At 42.6% G+C, this 17,111-nt stretch overlaps 3 protein-coding genes across 7 annotated transcripts in view; 1 reads left to right on the top strand and 2 right to left on the bottom strand.

The window, feature by feature from the left end:
- Nucleotides 1-446: 446 nt before the first annotated feature.
- On the bottom strand, nt 447-4,809 carry LOC109511132 (aminoacyl tRNA synthase complex-interacting multifunctional protein 1-like). Its single transcript, XM_019861955.1, has 4 exons — nt 4,385-4,809; nt 3,685-3,902; nt 1,934-2,102; nt 447-1,736 (listed from the first exon to the last, which is right to left on the bottom strand). Exons 1-4 carry the CDS (start codon nt 4,755-4,757, stop codon nt 1,552-1,554), a joined length of 945 nt encoding a protein of 314 aa, XP_019717514.1. The 5' UTR covers nt 4,758-4,809; the 3' UTR covers nt 447-1,551.
- A 1,733-nt stretch (nt 4,810-6,542) lies between these two features.
- Nucleotides 6,543-17,111, bottom strand: part of rnf150a (ring finger protein 150a) — a 10,724-nt gene continuing 155 nt past the window's right edge. The window contains exons 1-9 of one of the 4 annotated variants that reach the window (XM_019861954.1): nt 13,810-14,571; nt 11,725-11,849; nt 11,599-11,634; nt 10,183-10,254; nt 10,030-10,112; nt 9,846-9,942; nt 8,753-8,951; nt 6,850-7,767; nt 6,543-6,606 (exon numbers count right to left, since the gene is read on the bottom strand). In XM_019861954.1, the coding sequence (XP_019717513.1) occupies nt 7,616-7,767; nt 8,753-8,951; nt 9,846-9,942; nt 10,030-10,112; nt 10,183-10,254; nt 11,599-11,634; nt 11,725-11,849; nt 13,810-14,269 (1,224 nt within the window). In that variant the 5' untranslated portion in view covers nt 14,270-14,571 and the 3' untranslated portion in view covers nt 6,543-6,606; nt 6,850-7,615. Of the gene's footprint in view, nt 6,607-6,849; nt 7,768-8,752; nt 8,952-9,845; nt 9,943-10,029; nt 10,113-10,182; nt 10,280-11,598; nt 11,850-13,809; nt 14,572-17,111 lie in introns of those variants that run through there. The other 3 variants (XM_019861953.1, XM_019861952.1, XM_019861951.1) reach the window with 3 other exon arrangements.
- The window catches only part of znf330 (zinc finger protein 330), a 2,909-nt gene continuing 1,253 nt past the window's right edge, over nt 15,456-17,111 (top strand). Inside the window, exons 1-6 of one of the 2 annotated variants that reach the window (XM_019861956.1) lie at nt 15,456-15,551; nt 15,967-16,110; nt 16,187-16,206; nt 16,273-16,343; nt 16,421-16,497; nt 16,952-17,078. In XM_019861956.1, coding sequence (XP_019717515.1) covers nt 15,991-16,110; nt 16,187-16,206; nt 16,273-16,343; nt 16,421-16,497; nt 16,952-17,078 — 415 coding nt within the window. In that variant the 5' untranslated portion in view covers nt 15,456-15,551; nt 15,967-15,990. Of the gene's footprint in view, nt 15,569-15,966; nt 16,111-16,186; nt 16,207-16,272; nt 16,344-16,420; nt 16,498-16,951; nt 17,079-17,111 lie in introns of both variants that reach the window. The other variant, XM_019861957.1, reaches the window with a different exon arrangement.

Raw genomic sequence — 17,111 nt, 5'->3', positions numbered from 1 at the left:
AAATAGATAATATATATACTAACACCATAAGTATAAACAAATAAATTACAAAAATTAATGCATACTAAGGGCGTACTCTCTCCAATAAAAGATGATTCGATATGTCTCTTGATACATGGTGTTTCGAAACAATTCAAGAAGTTTTAGAGTGGAATGATTAAAAAAAAAAGTTTTATAAACAAAACAACAAAACAAAAAACGTTTTGGTTACCTACTATTTAAATACAAGAAATTGTATATCCTGTTTTCACACTTTAAGTACATATCACCAAATAAATTACAAAAATAAATACATTAAATAATCTAAAATATTACAAAAATAACTCAGCAAGTCTTCAAACAGGGAAACGGCGGTCAACAGTCTTCCCCAACACCCCCCACCCCCCAATTTACTTTTATTCATGACAGAATACACATGTCAAGACACATGGACGACTTGACATTAAAAAAAAAAAAAAAAAAACCTTGATTAGCGACAACTTTAATTGATTCAATCCTTACATTCTTTACATCACAAAGCAGAAAATGTTGCCAGTAGATAGTAAACATGACAATAAATGACACACTATAAATTAGTGACAAAAAGATAACTATAGACAACGTATCTCCTCCACAAACGCAAATTGCAACAACTACGAGGCCTTTATTTGAAGTAAGGCATTCAATTTTGCACAAAGGCTTTTCTTTTGCGTAGAGTTTGATCAATCGACAAAGTGCCACGTTAGTTGTTTCTACTTTTGTGTCCATTGATGATGAAATGCTGATTCAGCTTGCCTCACAAAGACAGTTCAAAAGTCCATTTCACCAGAAACTTATTGGAAGCGAGGCATTTATATTTGCTCAAATGTTGTTGTTGGGGGTTTTTTGGGGCGGGGGCGGGGTAGCTACTCAAAAATAGGATAGAGGTGATAGTTACTCAATAGCGCCTCCTGTTCTCTTTCAAGATGAACTTTTTATTGGAAGCAAGGCATTTATGTTCAGACTTTATCATACAAGTGTGCATTTTGTTTTCAGTATTGAAGGCTCATTTGTACTGCTTGTCTGTGGTCAGGGTGATTACGGTTATTTCATGGCATCATCTTTCATTTTTGAGACGAGGAGGAATCTATTTGCTTCAAGTAAGGCGTTTAATTTTGTGATTTTTTTTTTTTTTTTTTGATCAGGGAGGATCTTGACACTCTTGACTGGATCGAGGTAATTGCAGTTTTTAGTTACCTACAACTCATTTCTGAGTGGTAAGTGTTTAAGACCACACCAATATCATTCTGCAAACCGTATCGCATGCCAAACATCACTGCTTGGCTGTCATATTATCGAATGGCACTCCGTTAAGTCTGTTTTAACACAAAGGGGAAGTAGTTAAGTATTAATTGAGGCACAGTAACGACTGGAATGGAGTAAATACGGTAAAGTCAAGAGAAAATATATGGCGCATAAACACATTGTTGCTGAAAACAATATGATTCTAAAGTGAAGATACAAAAAAAACAAAAACCTCTCCTTCCGATGGGAATGTTGTCAAAGTTTCCAGTTTAAGTGTCTGTCTCGCCTTCATGCAGCTCCTCCGTTGGTCAGGAAGACCACACAGTTGCTCAAGGTGGGCGCTCGACACACGCCCTTGCCCACGACCTCCAGGGGCACACCCTTGTAGGTGGCCACGCACTGGCCGTCTGTGCGCAAGTCTGAGCCAATGTGCTCGCAGACCTTGGCGGAGTCCAGCTCCTTGTCTGGGTCTCCTAGTCATAACAAGCAAGGATCATAAACAAATTCATGAGGTCTAATCTTATTTTAAATTGATTTTTTTTTTTAAATCAAATTATTATTTTTTTCAATTTAAGAGAGACAATGAACATGGAGAAAAAAAAAAACAGCCAACATCGCCATGGCGATGTTCAAACAACATCGTGAAACTCTTGTCAGTTGAAAAAAGTACCTGTAAACCCATGGATGGTGACTCTATCGCCAGGGACGGCTCCGTTAGGAGGCGCGAGGATCTCCACGCTGCCCGGCGACCTTACGCACACGACCACGGCCTGCGACGCCACGCCTCTCACCTGCGTGGGCTTCAGGTTGCACAGTAGGACAGCCATGCAGTTCTGTAACTGCACGACACATCACATACATTAGGGTTAATTTATAGTGAGGCAACTCAAAGGACACTTCCCCATGGCAATAAATGGAAATGCCATTTGTCCGTTCCAGTCCCCTGAAAAGCACCAACAAAAATTTTGGTAACATTTTTTTTTTTTTTGTTATTTTATTTTATGTGGGATCATCTAAGAATAAAGGAAAACGTGTAATAAAATCATTTTGTGACAGAGTTTAGAAATCAGATGTTATAAATTTCACCTCCTTTAAATGAATACTGTAGCAAATACTGAGCAAAGTACCTGTAAACAAATGCAGCTAATACAGAAAAAATATAATGTAAAATTATTTAAAAAAAAAACAAAAACTTGATCTGACTTAGCAAAACCAATGTGATATTTCGATTCAGCATATTAAAATTCAGATACGAGGCGCGAGGATCTCCACGCTGCCCGGCGACCTTACGCACACGACCACGGCCTGCGACGCCACGCCTCTCACCTGCGTGGGCTTCAGGTTGCACAGTAGGACAGCCATGCAGTTCTGTAACTGCATGACACATCACATACATTAGGGTTAATTTATCGTGAGGCATCTCAAAGGACACTTCCCCATGGCAATAAATGGAAATGCCATTTGTCCGTTACAGTCCCCTGAAAAGCACCAACAAAAATTTTGGGAACATGTTTTTTTTTGGTTTGTTATTTTATTTTTTGTGGGATCATCTAAAAATAAAGGAAAACGTGGAATAAAATCATTTTGTGACAGAGTTTAGAAATCAGATGTTATGAATTGCACCTCCTTTAAATTAATACTGGAGCAAATATTGAGCAAAGTACCTGTAAACAAATGCAGCTAATACAGAAAAAATATAATGTAAAATTATTTAAAAAAAAAACAAAAACTTGATCTGACTTAGCAAAACCAATGTGATATTTCGATTCAGCATATTAAAATTCAGATACAAAAATATATTGAGGATAATTTTGGATTTTGACCAGTTATTCATGGGCATTGGCTGCTTTTTTTTTTTTTTACTGGTGTGTGTAATTTGGCCAGCAGGAGGCAGTACAATGCAATGGTAGCTCGACAACAACTGAATATTGAGGATAATTTTGGATTTTGACCAGTTATTCGTGGGCATTGGCTTTTTTTTTTTACTGGTGTGTGCAATTTGGCCAGCAGGAGGCAGTACAATGCAATGATAGCTCGACAACAACTGCTGATGAACACTGAAGACCGTCTTTCGGTTGTAGTTGTTTTTCCATAGTGGATGAAATTATTACGCCTGTGAGTATTGCGATACGTGCTGTCGGCATAGTTTGCTGCTGCTTGTGTGCAAATATATGGTGCTCAATTTTAACTGCCAAGATAGCCACTAGTTTTTTTTAGCCTGTCTTCAGCATTTCACAGTGTGAAAATTAAGGAAGTGGACTTTAAGATGTTTAGTTTTACAGCAAACTCTAACTGGGAGTGGCAAGAAAAAGCTGGAAGGATGCACATTTGGCTCAGTATCTGCTGCTTGTTGTGCTTGGTCTTGGAAGGAACCACTTCAATTCAAAAGTTAAAGCAGCACTATAATTCTTGGTGACGTACCTGGTTGACAGCCGCGCACTCGCCGACCACCGTTCTCGGGTGAGCCTCGCCGACATCCACGTGCTGCAAGTACAAGCCGTCCGTTCCCGGGAGCGGCATGGTCCTGATGATGCAGCCCGCCCGCAGGTCCAGGTGGGACACATCCATTTGGTCTTGTCCATCCAACTCTGCTTTGTCCTCAACGGAGACTTCGGCCACCTTTTGTGCTTTCTTCCTTTCTGGCATCAAAGAAAGATCAAAATAATATATGTTGTGTTTCATAATACTTTAAAAAACACAGGTTTACAAAAACATACAATGGAAAGAATTCAACAGTCTGTGTATCATGATAAAATGCTGCAATCCAATCAATTCCTTGCGCTGCTCCTTTTTGATGTTCACCTCAGGACTAAGCCCAATAAAGCAACACAGGAAAAACTAATCACTGAATATTTTATCTATCTATATAGATATATAGATATAGATATATGCGCCACGGCCCGGTCCCTATTCACCGTGAATAACGGGGGTCCACCGAATCTTTGAAGAAGCCATATTGAGCTAATGCTAAATCCAGTTCAGCTACTGGCCTATCCCGTTGGTAAACTCATTGGAAAACGGGATTAAAGATACAATATAGGGCAAAACAAATTACATTAAAATTGGGCTCGTTCCTTTTCAACAACTTAACATGCACCCCGTCCTCAGGGCCGTAACCCACCTTTGGCCTTGCCTTCGGAGGACGACCGCCGGCTGAGGCCCATCTCCCGGAGCTCCCTGCTGACGGTGGCCGCGCTGACGTTGGCCCCGGAAGCTCGCCGGAACTCCGCGGCGAGCGCCTGCAGGGACGGGAAGGTCTGTTCTTGGGCCATCCGCTCCAGAACCTGCCGGTGCTCCTCCTTGAGCTTGTGCGGCCGGCCGCAGCGAGGCAGCGGGCACGTCCGGCCCTCTCGCTTCCATTGCACAATAACGTTGTTGACGGTGGAGCGCGGAAGGTTGAGCAAGGTGGCGATCTCCCGCAGGGACTTTTTGCACATATGGCATCCGACCACGGTGCCCCGCTGGAAGTCACTCAGCTCCCCGCTGCGACCCATCGCTAGCGCCGAGACGAACTGTGCTCATTAAAAAACAAAAACAAAAAAAAAAAAACCGCTTCTTCTTCCTCCCTCATTGTGCTGGAGCAAAGGCACACTATTGCCCCCTAGAAGGCCATATCGTCACACGCCACGAACTTAATTTAGGGGACATGCATCTCTCCACAAAAGACGATTCAATCCGGTTTCCGAAACAAAGGATGCAAGGCAATTCCGGGACGCTTCGACTTGGAAGTGGAACGCTTCGATTGGGTCCGATTCGATGCACTCGCATCTTTGAAATTGTTTTTGTTACCCCCCAATTTAAAAAGTGACATCATGGTTCACCTACACCCACCGAGGGGATCCGGTGATCTATCCAAAATTCCAATATAATTGCTGTTTAAGTTTGCGTCACCTGTAAACAAACAAACAAACAAAATAAAACCCAAACTGCCTGGAATTTATTCCAACACAATGCTTACACGTGCATCAAGGTTAAACAAGGGGCACTTTTCTCATAATGCACAAGAATATTGAACATTCGAAAACAGAGATGGGTGTTTTCTTTGCTGGACAGTGTGCAATGTACAGCATTTGGTTCCCCTTAGAGGCATCAAACATCACAAGCAAGCACAAGTCACGTGCCGCATCAAATGCGGCGGCCCTCCACGTTCTCAGTCCCTCGCTTTGCGGGTGCCTCACACTCACCGGAGGGATAAAGTGCAACAAGACGGCGAACGAGGACCGGCGGCTTTTACGCGGCCAGAAAAAAAAAACAGCCAAATGTCAGAAGGGGCTACGACGACTACGTTGGGTCAAGCTGGTGTTGCATTTCCAAATATCAGATTTTGAGGATGTACATCAACCTGTTTGTGGGGGCCTAAGAATCGTAACGATGACGCAATTTCAATAAGGCCTTCGCACCAGATGCTTAATCTTCAATATTCTTCATATAAGCGCCTGTTTTTTTGCTAGTTGACTATATAGAAACATATGACCCATGTGAAAGGACATTTTAAAATATCTTTTTGCAAATTTGGACAGATACAGACATAATTGATGCAGCATTTTTTACTTGGCAACAGTAAACAAGTGCTACACTTGGGCGTCCCACGATTGGTCCACTTCTAATTCCCTTTAGAACACGACGGTGACACACAGCACGGACTTGAAGTTATTTTTTAATTTTTTGTGAGGCGCGTCTGCCGTATGGTCAGCCATTTCTCCTTCTGACTCTCAAGGTTGACATCCTTTGTGCAAAATAAATAAATAAATTTAAAAAAAGACAGTTGTCCATATGGGAGGACGAGTGAGTCAGCGTGCATGGGCGAGAGAGACGGAGGGCCCGGCCAAAAATCCAATCGTAAATTTAAACTTAAAAAAAACCCTGGCAGTGATCCTGAACAGAATTTATTTAGGGATTTCATTAACACTAGAGGGAAGAGTCCGTTCTTGTCCGTTTAGTGAAAAGGCAACAATCTCTTCAGTCTTTACTGCAAACAAGAGGTGCAACGATTGATTGAGCACTAATTATCAAAAAGTTTTTTCGGGGGCGATAATGGATTACAAACCTTATTTCACTTAAAATTGTCGAAATCCTTGGAATTTCATCCTTTCAAGAGTAAAAATCAGATTTCTGCAGTCCTCTGTGAAAGCAGAAATATTTGCAAACACTGCTTTTACTTTGAAAAAACATGATGCAATTTTGTTGACAATTCGAAATGGAACCAGGTCGAAACGATTCGTCGGTGATCAAAATATTCATCCGTTTGATCACCGAATTGTCGAAATCCTTGGAATTTCATCCTTTCAAGACTAAAAATCAGATTTCTGTAGTCCTCCGTGAAAGCAGAAACATTTGCAAACACTGCTTTTACTTTGAAAAAACATGATCCAATTTTGTTGACAATTTGAAACGGAACCAGGTCGAAACGATTCGTCAGTGATCAAAATATTCATCCGTTTGATCACCATCAGTGGTCGATGAATCGTTGCATCTCTAAAAATCAATCGCCAAAGTTTCATTAAAAACGAAGCAACTATTAAAGTCGTCGTAAGTTGCGGCCCTCCTGCAAACGTTTCGACAATAAAAGTGTGGATATTTGCAAACACTGCTTTTACTTTGAAAAAACATGATCCAATTTTGTTGACAATTTGAAACGGAACCAGGTCGAAACGATTCGTCAGTGATCAAAATATTCATCCGTTTGATCACCATCAGTGGTCGATGAATCGTTGCATCTCTAAAAATCAATCGCCAAAGTTTCATTAAAAACGAAGCAACTATTAAAGTCGTTGTAAGTTGCGACCCTCCTGCAAACGTTTCGACAAGAAAAGTGTGGATGTTAAAACATACGCCTGAGCCGCGGTGTGCTGGAAAGCGTGGGTGTTAAACCCTTTCACTGACAAAAGTGTTGGTGCCGCGAGCGTAGACCCTCGAGACTCGTCGCGCTCTGGGGTTGGGGAGCACATGTGCGGGTATTCACGGCGTCGCTGTGCAAAAGGAGTGGGAAAAGCGCGGGTGTTCCCCTTCCCCCGTGTAAAACGAAGTGCCGAAACAACCGCGCTCCCGGTGGGATGCGATGAAAAGGACGTCGAAACCTTCCATCGGGGGAAGTGTGGGTCTTTGTTACTCTTTGTGCAATCACAGCGGGATAAGTGTGGCTGTGAAAAAGACTCACCATGAAAAGTGTGCATGTTGGAACCACCGCGTGCCCTGCGGGTGCGACAATAAGTTTGGATGTTGAAACCTTTCACTGTGTAAAGTGTGAGGGATGTCTCGGATAAGGACGGTGTCCGTTCGACACAGGGAAAAAGCTGTCCAGCAGATGGAGACAGTTGTAGTGTAACATTTTCAGAACTTTGGTCCTCAACAGTCATGTGCTTGGGCTCCCGTCCTCCTTTTCCACCACCCGCTCGCGTGGAAAGAGTTCCGCGCCGTTTCCGGATCCAAGGTTGTCCACTTGCGGCCCGCTTACCGTGTTGAGTGAAGAGTCAGAATCGCTGCTGAGGGGCAGCTGGTGCTCACCTGACGAAAGGGGAAACGTGTTTGAAATTTAGGACAGAAAGTAACAGTTGGGTGCAACCCTATTGTCTTTTTTTTTTTTTTTTGGTTGTTCTTGTTGTTGGAGAGGAATTGGCACAGACGTGGATGGGAGACCAAATCAATCTGTTTTCAGGGATGGTAAGTAACAGATTACGTGCAACGAGATTACATAATCTAATTACAAAATTGATGGAACTGGAATCCGTTACATCATCGGAGGGCTGAACAGGATATATAAAATTATGTCGTAGAATGTCTTTTTTTTTTTAAATCGCCAAGACGGCAGTTGGGACGGGAGGGGGAATTTTTGGTCATTAAGTCAGCTTTATTTTATATTTAAAAACAGATTTTATTTACTCAGTGATTGATTTACACAGTGTCGAGATCATGAAATAAAAAGTAAAATTCCCAAATCTTTTTAAGAAAAATAAAATAAAATGTTTTGAAAAATGAAAACAATCTGGATCTAAATCTTACATTTACAAAACCAACACTAATAACAATGAAAATGTAATTGGCTTTCATCTTGGTCAATTCAAATCATAGAGGGGCCTTTGGAGTTCATTTTAAATGTATTTTGAGATTGCTGTACAGCCAGCTGTACAGAAGAAAGAAATTTGAACAGTTGCTTGGGAATTATAATTTAACTTCCACATTACCCACCCCCCCAAAAAAAAAAAATAATAATAATAATAATCTTGCACTTGACAAATATGTGAAATAAACTATAACTAATACTAAAACCAATTAAAAAAAAACTGTGTTGGAAGTACTGTCAGCACTTCAGACAGACAAATGAAGAGTGGCCCCAAGCAGTTTTTCAAAATTAAATGGAAATGTATTGACTTTAAAAGTTAAATACAACTGAAATGAACTTGGGCACCATTCAAATTCAATGCAAAATACACACTCTTAGCGTAATAAAGATTTGGAAAAACTGCAAGAGATCAAAACATGTCAGACTTACTGCCGGAAATGATATAGTTCTCCTCTGCCTGCGGCGCCAAATCCATGTTGGGATCCGTCGGCCTCTCGACCAGCTCCAGCGCCACGGAGCTCTCGTTGACGGTGATTTCGCTGGCCCCGCTGATGACTGGGTCGGCGGACGGACCGCCCAGCGTCATCTCATAGTCCGGCGGCGACTCGTCGGAGCAGTCCGCATTGAGCTGGACAGACCGCATAGATCGATTGCGATGAAGTAGGGGCAGGCAGATTTGGCTTCACACAAAAAAAGGGTTTCATCACAAAAATCTAATTTTAATCTAGTTTTTTCCTCTTTGCTTTTGGAAAAATCAATCGACGTCATTGAATTAGCTAACATATTATTTACCCCGTATTTTCCGCACTATAAGGTGCACCTAAAAGCATTCAATTTTCTCAAAAGCCGACAGTGCGCCTTATAATCCGATGCGCCTTGTATATGGATCAATATTCTGATTTCTTAGACGTAGTATTTTTAAATGTTCTGGAAAGCGCTTTGTTACAGCTGCAGCGATTGTGAAAGCTCGATATAAATCAAGCTGTATTGTATTGTATTCCCTTTGGTGTTGCTCCATCTAGTGGATGCATAACACAAGCGCAGCCACGATTCTAGTTTCTATTCTATGCGCCTTAAAGTGCGGAAAATAAGGTAATGTAATTGTTTGGTTTTTCTCCCCACTCAATATGGCGATCGTTTTGATTCGGGAGCAAATGTCACTTTTTGGAAAAATAGTCACCAAAGGAGTCGGAAAAGGTGTATAGCAGCCAAATGGCTGATTTGTTAACAATGATCTTTTTTGGCATAAACTAGCTCCTTTGTGTTTGTCGTTAGTGTAAGCAGTGCATTATGACTGACATTGGGCCAAGAACTCATATCGCCAAATTTGGTCAGTTAAACTTTATTTATTTTTTTTTTTGCCACAAATCCCTAAAGTGTCACTTTCAAGTATTGAAAATGGGTTGCGCTCTTCGATGATGCAACGTTAATGGCAAAAGCTGTTTTCCTGAAAAGTGACGGCTTTGCAAACATGAGGATGACCCAAAAGCGAGAGCATAATTGCAGGTTGAGACGAACTCACTGAAATTCCCAAGGCCTTGAGTATGTTCATTTTACACATGGGACACGTCTGGTGATCATGCAGCCAGGGGTCCACGCAGTGCTTATGGAAAACATGTCTGCAAAAACATAGGGTGTACAAAAACCTTACGGGGGAAGACCAAACAGACCACAGCTTGTCGTCACGTTTGTCAAGAAAGCCTTACCTGCAAGGTAACACCCTGACAACATCATTAGGCTTGTAGGGCTCGATGCACACGGCACAGCTGTCAAAGTCGCGCTCGGTTTCCTGGAAGCAAAATGCCATCACATCGATTTAATGAGGCTCAAATAAATCATGTCACCTTACGGCAGCATACCTTGTCTCCTTTTTTAATGGTCCGGACTGGAAGCTTCGTGATGGCTTTTTTGGCAGCGTCCCCCAAGCGTCTCTGCGAGCCGTAACAGAACACACTCCTAAGTGTGACACTGGGACACGTCAATGTCTAATATACTCGGGGAACAACATCACTTTAAAAGAGGTTCATCGACACCGCTCGCTTGCTCTTCGTTAGGATTTACATTTCACTAAAACTCTCAACAATAAAGTAAAGCAGGTATGCAGTCCCGCTATTTCACATACGTTTTTTTTTTTTGGGCGGGGGGGTTTGGTACATAACACAGTTAACCTCTGGAGGGCGGCAGACACTGTAAATTTGATGAACGAAGTCATATTTTAGCTCATCCAAGCGTTTGTCAAAATTACTGAACGTCAATCCCCTTCAATCCTGCTTTTAACGCCTACAAAAAGTGACGGCTTTATCATGTACATCTTTGGGCATGACCGTTGATTTACATTGTGAGATGATAAGTTAGTTTGGAAAAAAAGATTTGTTTCCTGTAAAAACAGAGGAATCTGTACACGATTGTATATTTTTGTGTTATCCGTTGTTCTTGCTCTCTCTCTCTCTCTCTCTCTCTGTGGGTTATGCGTTTGTATTATTTCAAGACTGTTTGAAAACCTTAAAAAAACATCTTTGGAACAAAAATGCTATAGAAACATGTCTATGATGGATTTTAAAGTATTTCTAGGTCACAAATCTCACTTATTGAGAGTGTGGTCTGGGGCGTAATTTTATTGTATCAAACCAAATGAATGATTTCATTAAAATATATGTAAAATCATCATCATAACTGATCGACAGTCTGCAGCAACAAGAGTTCGCCTCACTGTTCCAATACTTTGAGGGGCTTGTCACTTCTTTCCTCATTTCCTGTTTTTGTTATTTAGGAGCTTCATTGAATATTGCAGCTATGAAATGAGTCATTATTTCTGACCAATTTGTTTGACGGGAACAAAATGAGAAGACAAACTAATACAATCAAATTCTCTCATTTCTCCTCCCAGGGTAAATACAAATTTGAAATGAGGCAGCAGGGAATATGAGTAAATGGTTGGAAAAAAAAAAAAGGTGGCGTTATACTGGACATGCTGCAGTCGCCGCTTGTTTATACTTTTGTTAAAAAGCAAACAATGGCTGCTGCCCCTGCAGATGCTACAATAACAGACGCGGCAATGATGTAACAACGAGCCGCTATTTGCTCCCGTTGATGGTTCACCGGTTTTACGGGGGCCAGCTGTCAGGCTAATTCGGGCCTCTCCCTGGCAGCCCGCACCAGATGGAAACATGGAAACGCCGTTGACGAGACTTTATAGCGCAGCGACCGACCCTCAAACAGATATTGGCGTTGCATAACAATGAAAAAAAAAAAAAAAAAAAGAGCTCTAGCCATACCTGGTTGCGGTCTCGGGCATTAGCATAGCGGAATCTCTGGATATAGTAGAAGACAAGCCAGGCGAGGGAGATTATCATGAGAATGATGAAGGAGATGGAGACAAAGACTACCGACGTTCTGCTCACATACTTCTGCAGGTTGCGTGTCCCTACAGTGATGTGCAAGGTGACGGCGATGTTCTGCTCCAGCAGCGCCATGATCTCCCGACCTTTGTGCTCTGGGATCATGATGGCCACTATGTCGCCTGTACCTGCGCACACGCGGGAAACGGCAGCGGGTCAGATGGGATGCGCTTCATTAAATCAATTAATCTTCATGCACACTGGACGGTTTGCGACGTGTAGAACCTCGACAGTTCCCTCGCCAGACGAGAATAACGCGTGTTCATCAGGAGCGAGGCGGCACGTCCTACTCCCTGCGCAACCACACTGAAGACATGGCTACTCGCAGGGGTGACTTTTGAACCGTTCAGACAACAAACATGCCTCCCGCTGTCATACAAGCGTGACCCGGTGCACATCTGGTGACGTTCCCACCACTTGTTGCACCACCCAATGGCGTAAAACAAAGTCCTGTTGTAACTCATAAAAGTCAGCCAACCGTGATCTCTGACTCAAACCCAATCAATTAAAGGCAGACTTTCTGCTGCTGTGATTTAAAACACAAGAGTAATAAGCCGGGGGCCCCCCCGCCGCCCTCCTGCTGCAGTGACACCGCCACCAGATAATCCTCACACACACACACACACATTTATAGTGTTCACCTTACATTGGTGAAAGACAATACGAGCGAGCTGTTTGGACAGGGAGATAATGCTCGCCATGTTCACGCCGACACGGTACGCTCAGGCAACTGGCTGCCAACACTGAGATGACAATGACGGATGGTTTATGCTGCCATGTAGCCAAATAAGCAGATCCACAGATATAGAGCTCTGACAGCATCCGCGTGCGTGTATTAACTTGTCCAACAGATTTATGATTTGGTGTAGCAGAGTGAAATTTACACAGCTAATGACTGAATTGGAGATGACAAAGTATTGACCCCAACTTCAAGTAGTATCAATGTTGTCTATGTACAGGGGAGCTAGCTAGTGATTGCTCTTTTTTTTTTTTTTTAAAAACAGCCCAGCTGCGTTGGCTCGGCACACAGAAAGCGTTCCGGTCTTTATTTGGCAGCCTCTCGAAACACTGGTCGCCCCGCTCTACATCGCCTTTCTCATCTGTCTGCCAGTGGTGACATCAAAATTCGACCCCATCCCACCCCACCTCTATGATTCAAGGAAGCAGGGGTCTGGGCAAAAAAAAAAAAGCTTGAAACTATTACGGGGTTTGGTGCAAGTGGAGCTTGATGGGCTGGTGCCACGTTGCCATGCTTCGGGATTTACTGCCATGGGATGACAAAATACTCCTTGGAGGCCATCATTCCTTAAACCACCCCCCGGGACTGAACTGGCAAAAATGATGGACGGTCCATGATAAATCTCATAGAGAGTTTTCTGACAAATTGCCACAAAGGAGGCACTCAGAAAACTCTCCATGAGATTTATCAAGTGGATCCATTCGTCAAATAAGGCTGATTTTATTCTGGTAGCAGGCAACCACTCTTGATGAAAACTGGCAACAGACTGGGAGAATATATACAGCTGGAAAACTTGGTGGAGGTGTAATAAAATGGTTGGTAAATGAAATGTGAAAGTGCTGCGTGTCATATTTGGAAAAATAATTGAATTGAGACGTTCAGACTAATAAAAAAAATCATCTACAGGTCAAAAATGGGCAGTGCAAACACAGAAACTTGATTTTTTTCAGTGAATAGCGGAGGTTTGGTTCCAAATAGAAGCATGCGAATTTGCGACTGTTGAACCGTGACTACTGTATTTGGGGGTTCACTTTACAGGCAAACGTCAACTACCCAGGCCAAATTGAGCTCCTCTCCGACATATAAAGCCTCTCGGTTGAGATGCATCAATTCAACATGCTGCTTTAGCGCCAATTCTTTTAGACTTTATGACGTTTCAGAAATAGCGCAAAAACGTGAACGCGTGATTTAATCAGCGAATTGCGAGGCTTGTGTTCCACTGAGAGGGGAAAAAAATTACAGTGAAATATAAAAAATGCGAGGGATTACTGTATTTGTACTGAAACCTGTAGCAGGATGCAAAGTGCATGAACAAAAATGCCTGCGTGTCAAACGTGTGCTCGTCTCACCAGAGTGGGGCATGGTGATGGTGTCATTGGTACCACTGGAGCCCACATTGTACACGACCACCGCCGAGGCGTTGTGGCTGGCCGCGTTCCGGATCTTTTCGCGGTAAGTACAGTTCCCTGCGGCCACCAGCGCCACCCAGGCGGCGGCGGAGCGCGACGCCGGCGGGAAGCGGGCGGCCGGCTCGCACATCTGTCGGTCCTGCGGTAGCGACGGAGCCAACACAAGCCCCCTGGCTTCCCGCTTGGGCGAGTGCTCGCCGTAGCGGCCGCACTCGCTCTTGTCGCTTCGCGGCCTGGCGGTGAGCGGGTCCAGGTAGGTGATGTTAACGAAGGCCGTGTACCACTCCTCTTTCTCGGCCACGGTGAAGTCCAAGCACAACAGGTGTACGGAGCACAGGGACGAGACGAGCCACGTCGAGAGAGCCACACTGCGGCACAGTCGAGTGATTGACGGCGCCATGGTACTACAAGCAAATAGACGAGTTTTTTAAATTAAAAATAAACACGGGTCTGGGAGTCGACAACCCGTTCGTTGCTAATCCACTTATGGGAATTCTACTCCAGATCACCACCTGAGAGGGGCGGAGAAAAGGGGACGGAGCAGTTATCACTCACAGTGCCAGACGCTCTCTAATTGGCCGGGCGCTAGACGCCCACGTGACATGGGTGCGGCCAATGTGGCTTTGAAGCACAGGGGCACGTGGATCTGCCTGACTAAAAATAAAAGCCTTTGACTGATACGTGCCAGGAAAAAAAAGATTGCGAGTGCAACGGAACCTACAAGGATACCTCATTGATCAATATAAATAAAGATGTATTGTATCCTGTGAGGGAAATTAAAATGTTTGCCTCGTAACTAATAATATAGTAACACAATAAAAACATCGACCAAGACCAGGATTGAGAAGAAATTTAACATACATTTAAAATGAACGGTCATACATGATAAAGATGTTGGGTGTTGGTATGTTGTGGCATGTCATGAATATAGTGTAATTATGATCTGGAAAAAAAAAAAAATATATATATATATATAGTGATGATACGATGACCAATTACAAACAATACACCCAATATGTACAGCATAATAAACTGTTGATACTGCACGTTGATTATTTGGATTGGATTTGTTGTTATTAAATTAAGAAATATGAAGACCAATGCTTCGATATTTTCTTTCCCCCCCAATATAAATTTATTCATGCTTCCTGGGAAGATTTGGACGACTGGTTATTCCCTAAATCGCCCAATCTCTCTATTCTGAAAAAAGAAAATGTTTTGTATGGTAATTATATAAAAGAGTCGTCCCATGACCTAGTCATTATCACATTCATCATTCTTGCTAATTTTTACACAAATATAACAATAGAACAAATTCAAACCTAATTTATGTGTCATAAAGAAGTATGTGATTACTTTTCACCCTTGAAATGTACACAGTTGAAATGACTGACGATACAGCATATTAAAAAAAAATCTTCGGTCCCGATCACATTTATACATGGGCCGGGTAACGTCATGATTTTTTTTTTTAAATAAAATGTATTCTGTGTGTACATATATATTGTCTGTAATTTTGTTTGTGCATTTTTCGACGGACTAGTTGAATCGCTTATTCTTATTAACGGTTAAAAAAATAAAGTCTGGCTTCCGCGTCGAACGCGGAATTAATGACGCTCGGGTACTATTTCCTGCCCGATTGCATTTTCGGGACGTAACAGTGGACCCGCTCATCCTTTTCGGTAAAGTAAAACAAAAGGTTCTGGTCTTTTAATTTACGTTGACATCTGCGTTTAACCGCCTCAACCATAAAAATAACTTCTTGACAACGTTGTCGTGACTCTAAAACCGAAAGTCAGTCGTAAATTAACCACTTTTATGGATGTAATTTCTCGTCACGTTCGTAGCTAGCGATGTCGTTCTTCTTGACCACTTCAAACTTCTGACATTTTCCCGACGAGCTCGATAAATTCATTCATTCATTTTCCGAACCGCTTGATCCTCACTAGGGTCGCGGGGGTGCTGGAGCCTATGCTCGATAAATTATTTGATATTTTTTGACAATTATTGATAATAGAAGACTTATTTTGATCCCTACTGTTGAGTGAGTAGGTCGTGCTAGCTCCAAGTTAATGCCTTGTGTGCGTTCGTGTCAAGGTTTGTTGTCATTTGGGTGCCAAAATGCCCAAAAAGAAGACCGGTGCTCGGAAAAAGGCGGAGAATCGAAAGGAACGAGAGAAGCAGAGCCGAGCCAACCGGGACTTGGTGGACTTGGCAAAGCATCCTTGCAACGTCAATATGGTGAGATGTCACCGTGGCTCACTTTCCCATTTAAAGTGTCACAACCACTGATGCCTTCTTTCTCCCTGCTATTTAGGATTGTGATAAATGTCAGAGGTGAGCATTTCAAACAGCAATGCAGCTCGAATCGACAAAGTGCTAAACCGTCTTTTCTCTTCCTAGAAAACAGAAGAACAGAGCATTCTGTTACTTTTGCAATGCCGTGCAGAAACTTCCCACGTGCGCACAATGCGGTGAGTGAAGTTGGGTGAAAATATTTCATTTTAGCTCTTTCGACGCAATCGAAGGGATGTGTTTGTTTTGTTACAAGGGAAAACCAAGTGTATGAAGACTTCAGACTGTGTCATCAAACACCCTGGCATCAACAGCACTGGGATGGGAATGGTGGTAAGTTGCAGTCAAATTTTGCAACACTCGCACTAAAATGGATTCATTGGTCATTATTTTACATACAAACATCCAAAGTCTTTTGTAAGAAAATAGTTGCCACTAGATGAGAAATTTACGCAAGAAAAAAATAATCATGTGACGAGAATTGTCATAATTTTACAAGAAAAGGTGAGAATAGAATAGAGCAATTAAACACACAAAAAAGGAAGAAAGTCGTAATTTTGTGAGAAGAAAGTTGAGATTCACCACAAGGAACCGTAATTTTAAAAATGTGTTAGTTACCAGATTAAGCTTTTGTGAAAAAAATGGGCATACATATTTCTAGTAATATTTAACATGAACAAGACAATGTTAATTGTCCGACCCTATTGGAAACGGTTCATATTGTCAAATGAATACGTTGTACTGCCGGCTTGTTTTTGTGCCGCTAATAACATTTTGTGGCCGCTAGGGGGCAGTGTGCGACTTCTGTGAAGCTTGGGTGTGCCACAGCAGGAAATGCCTGAGCACTCACGCCTGCGTGTGTCCGCTGACTGAAGCCGACTGCATCGAGTGTGAACGCGGTGTGTGGGACCACGGTGAGGACGCCACCCCCTCCCCTGATACCCCCC

The sequence above is a fragment of the Hippocampus comes genome, unplaced genomic scaffold, assembly GCF_001891065.2.
Source record: "Hippocampus comes isolate QL1 unplaced genomic scaffold, H_comes_QL1_v1.1 scaffold7, whole genome shotgun sequence".
Lineage (NCBI taxonomy): Eukaryota > Metazoa > Chordata > Actinopteri > Syngnathiformes > Syngnathidae > Hippocampus > Hippocampus comes.
Note: the sequence above shows the minus strand (reverse complement) of the source record. Positions and strands in the feature narration are given on the sequence as shown.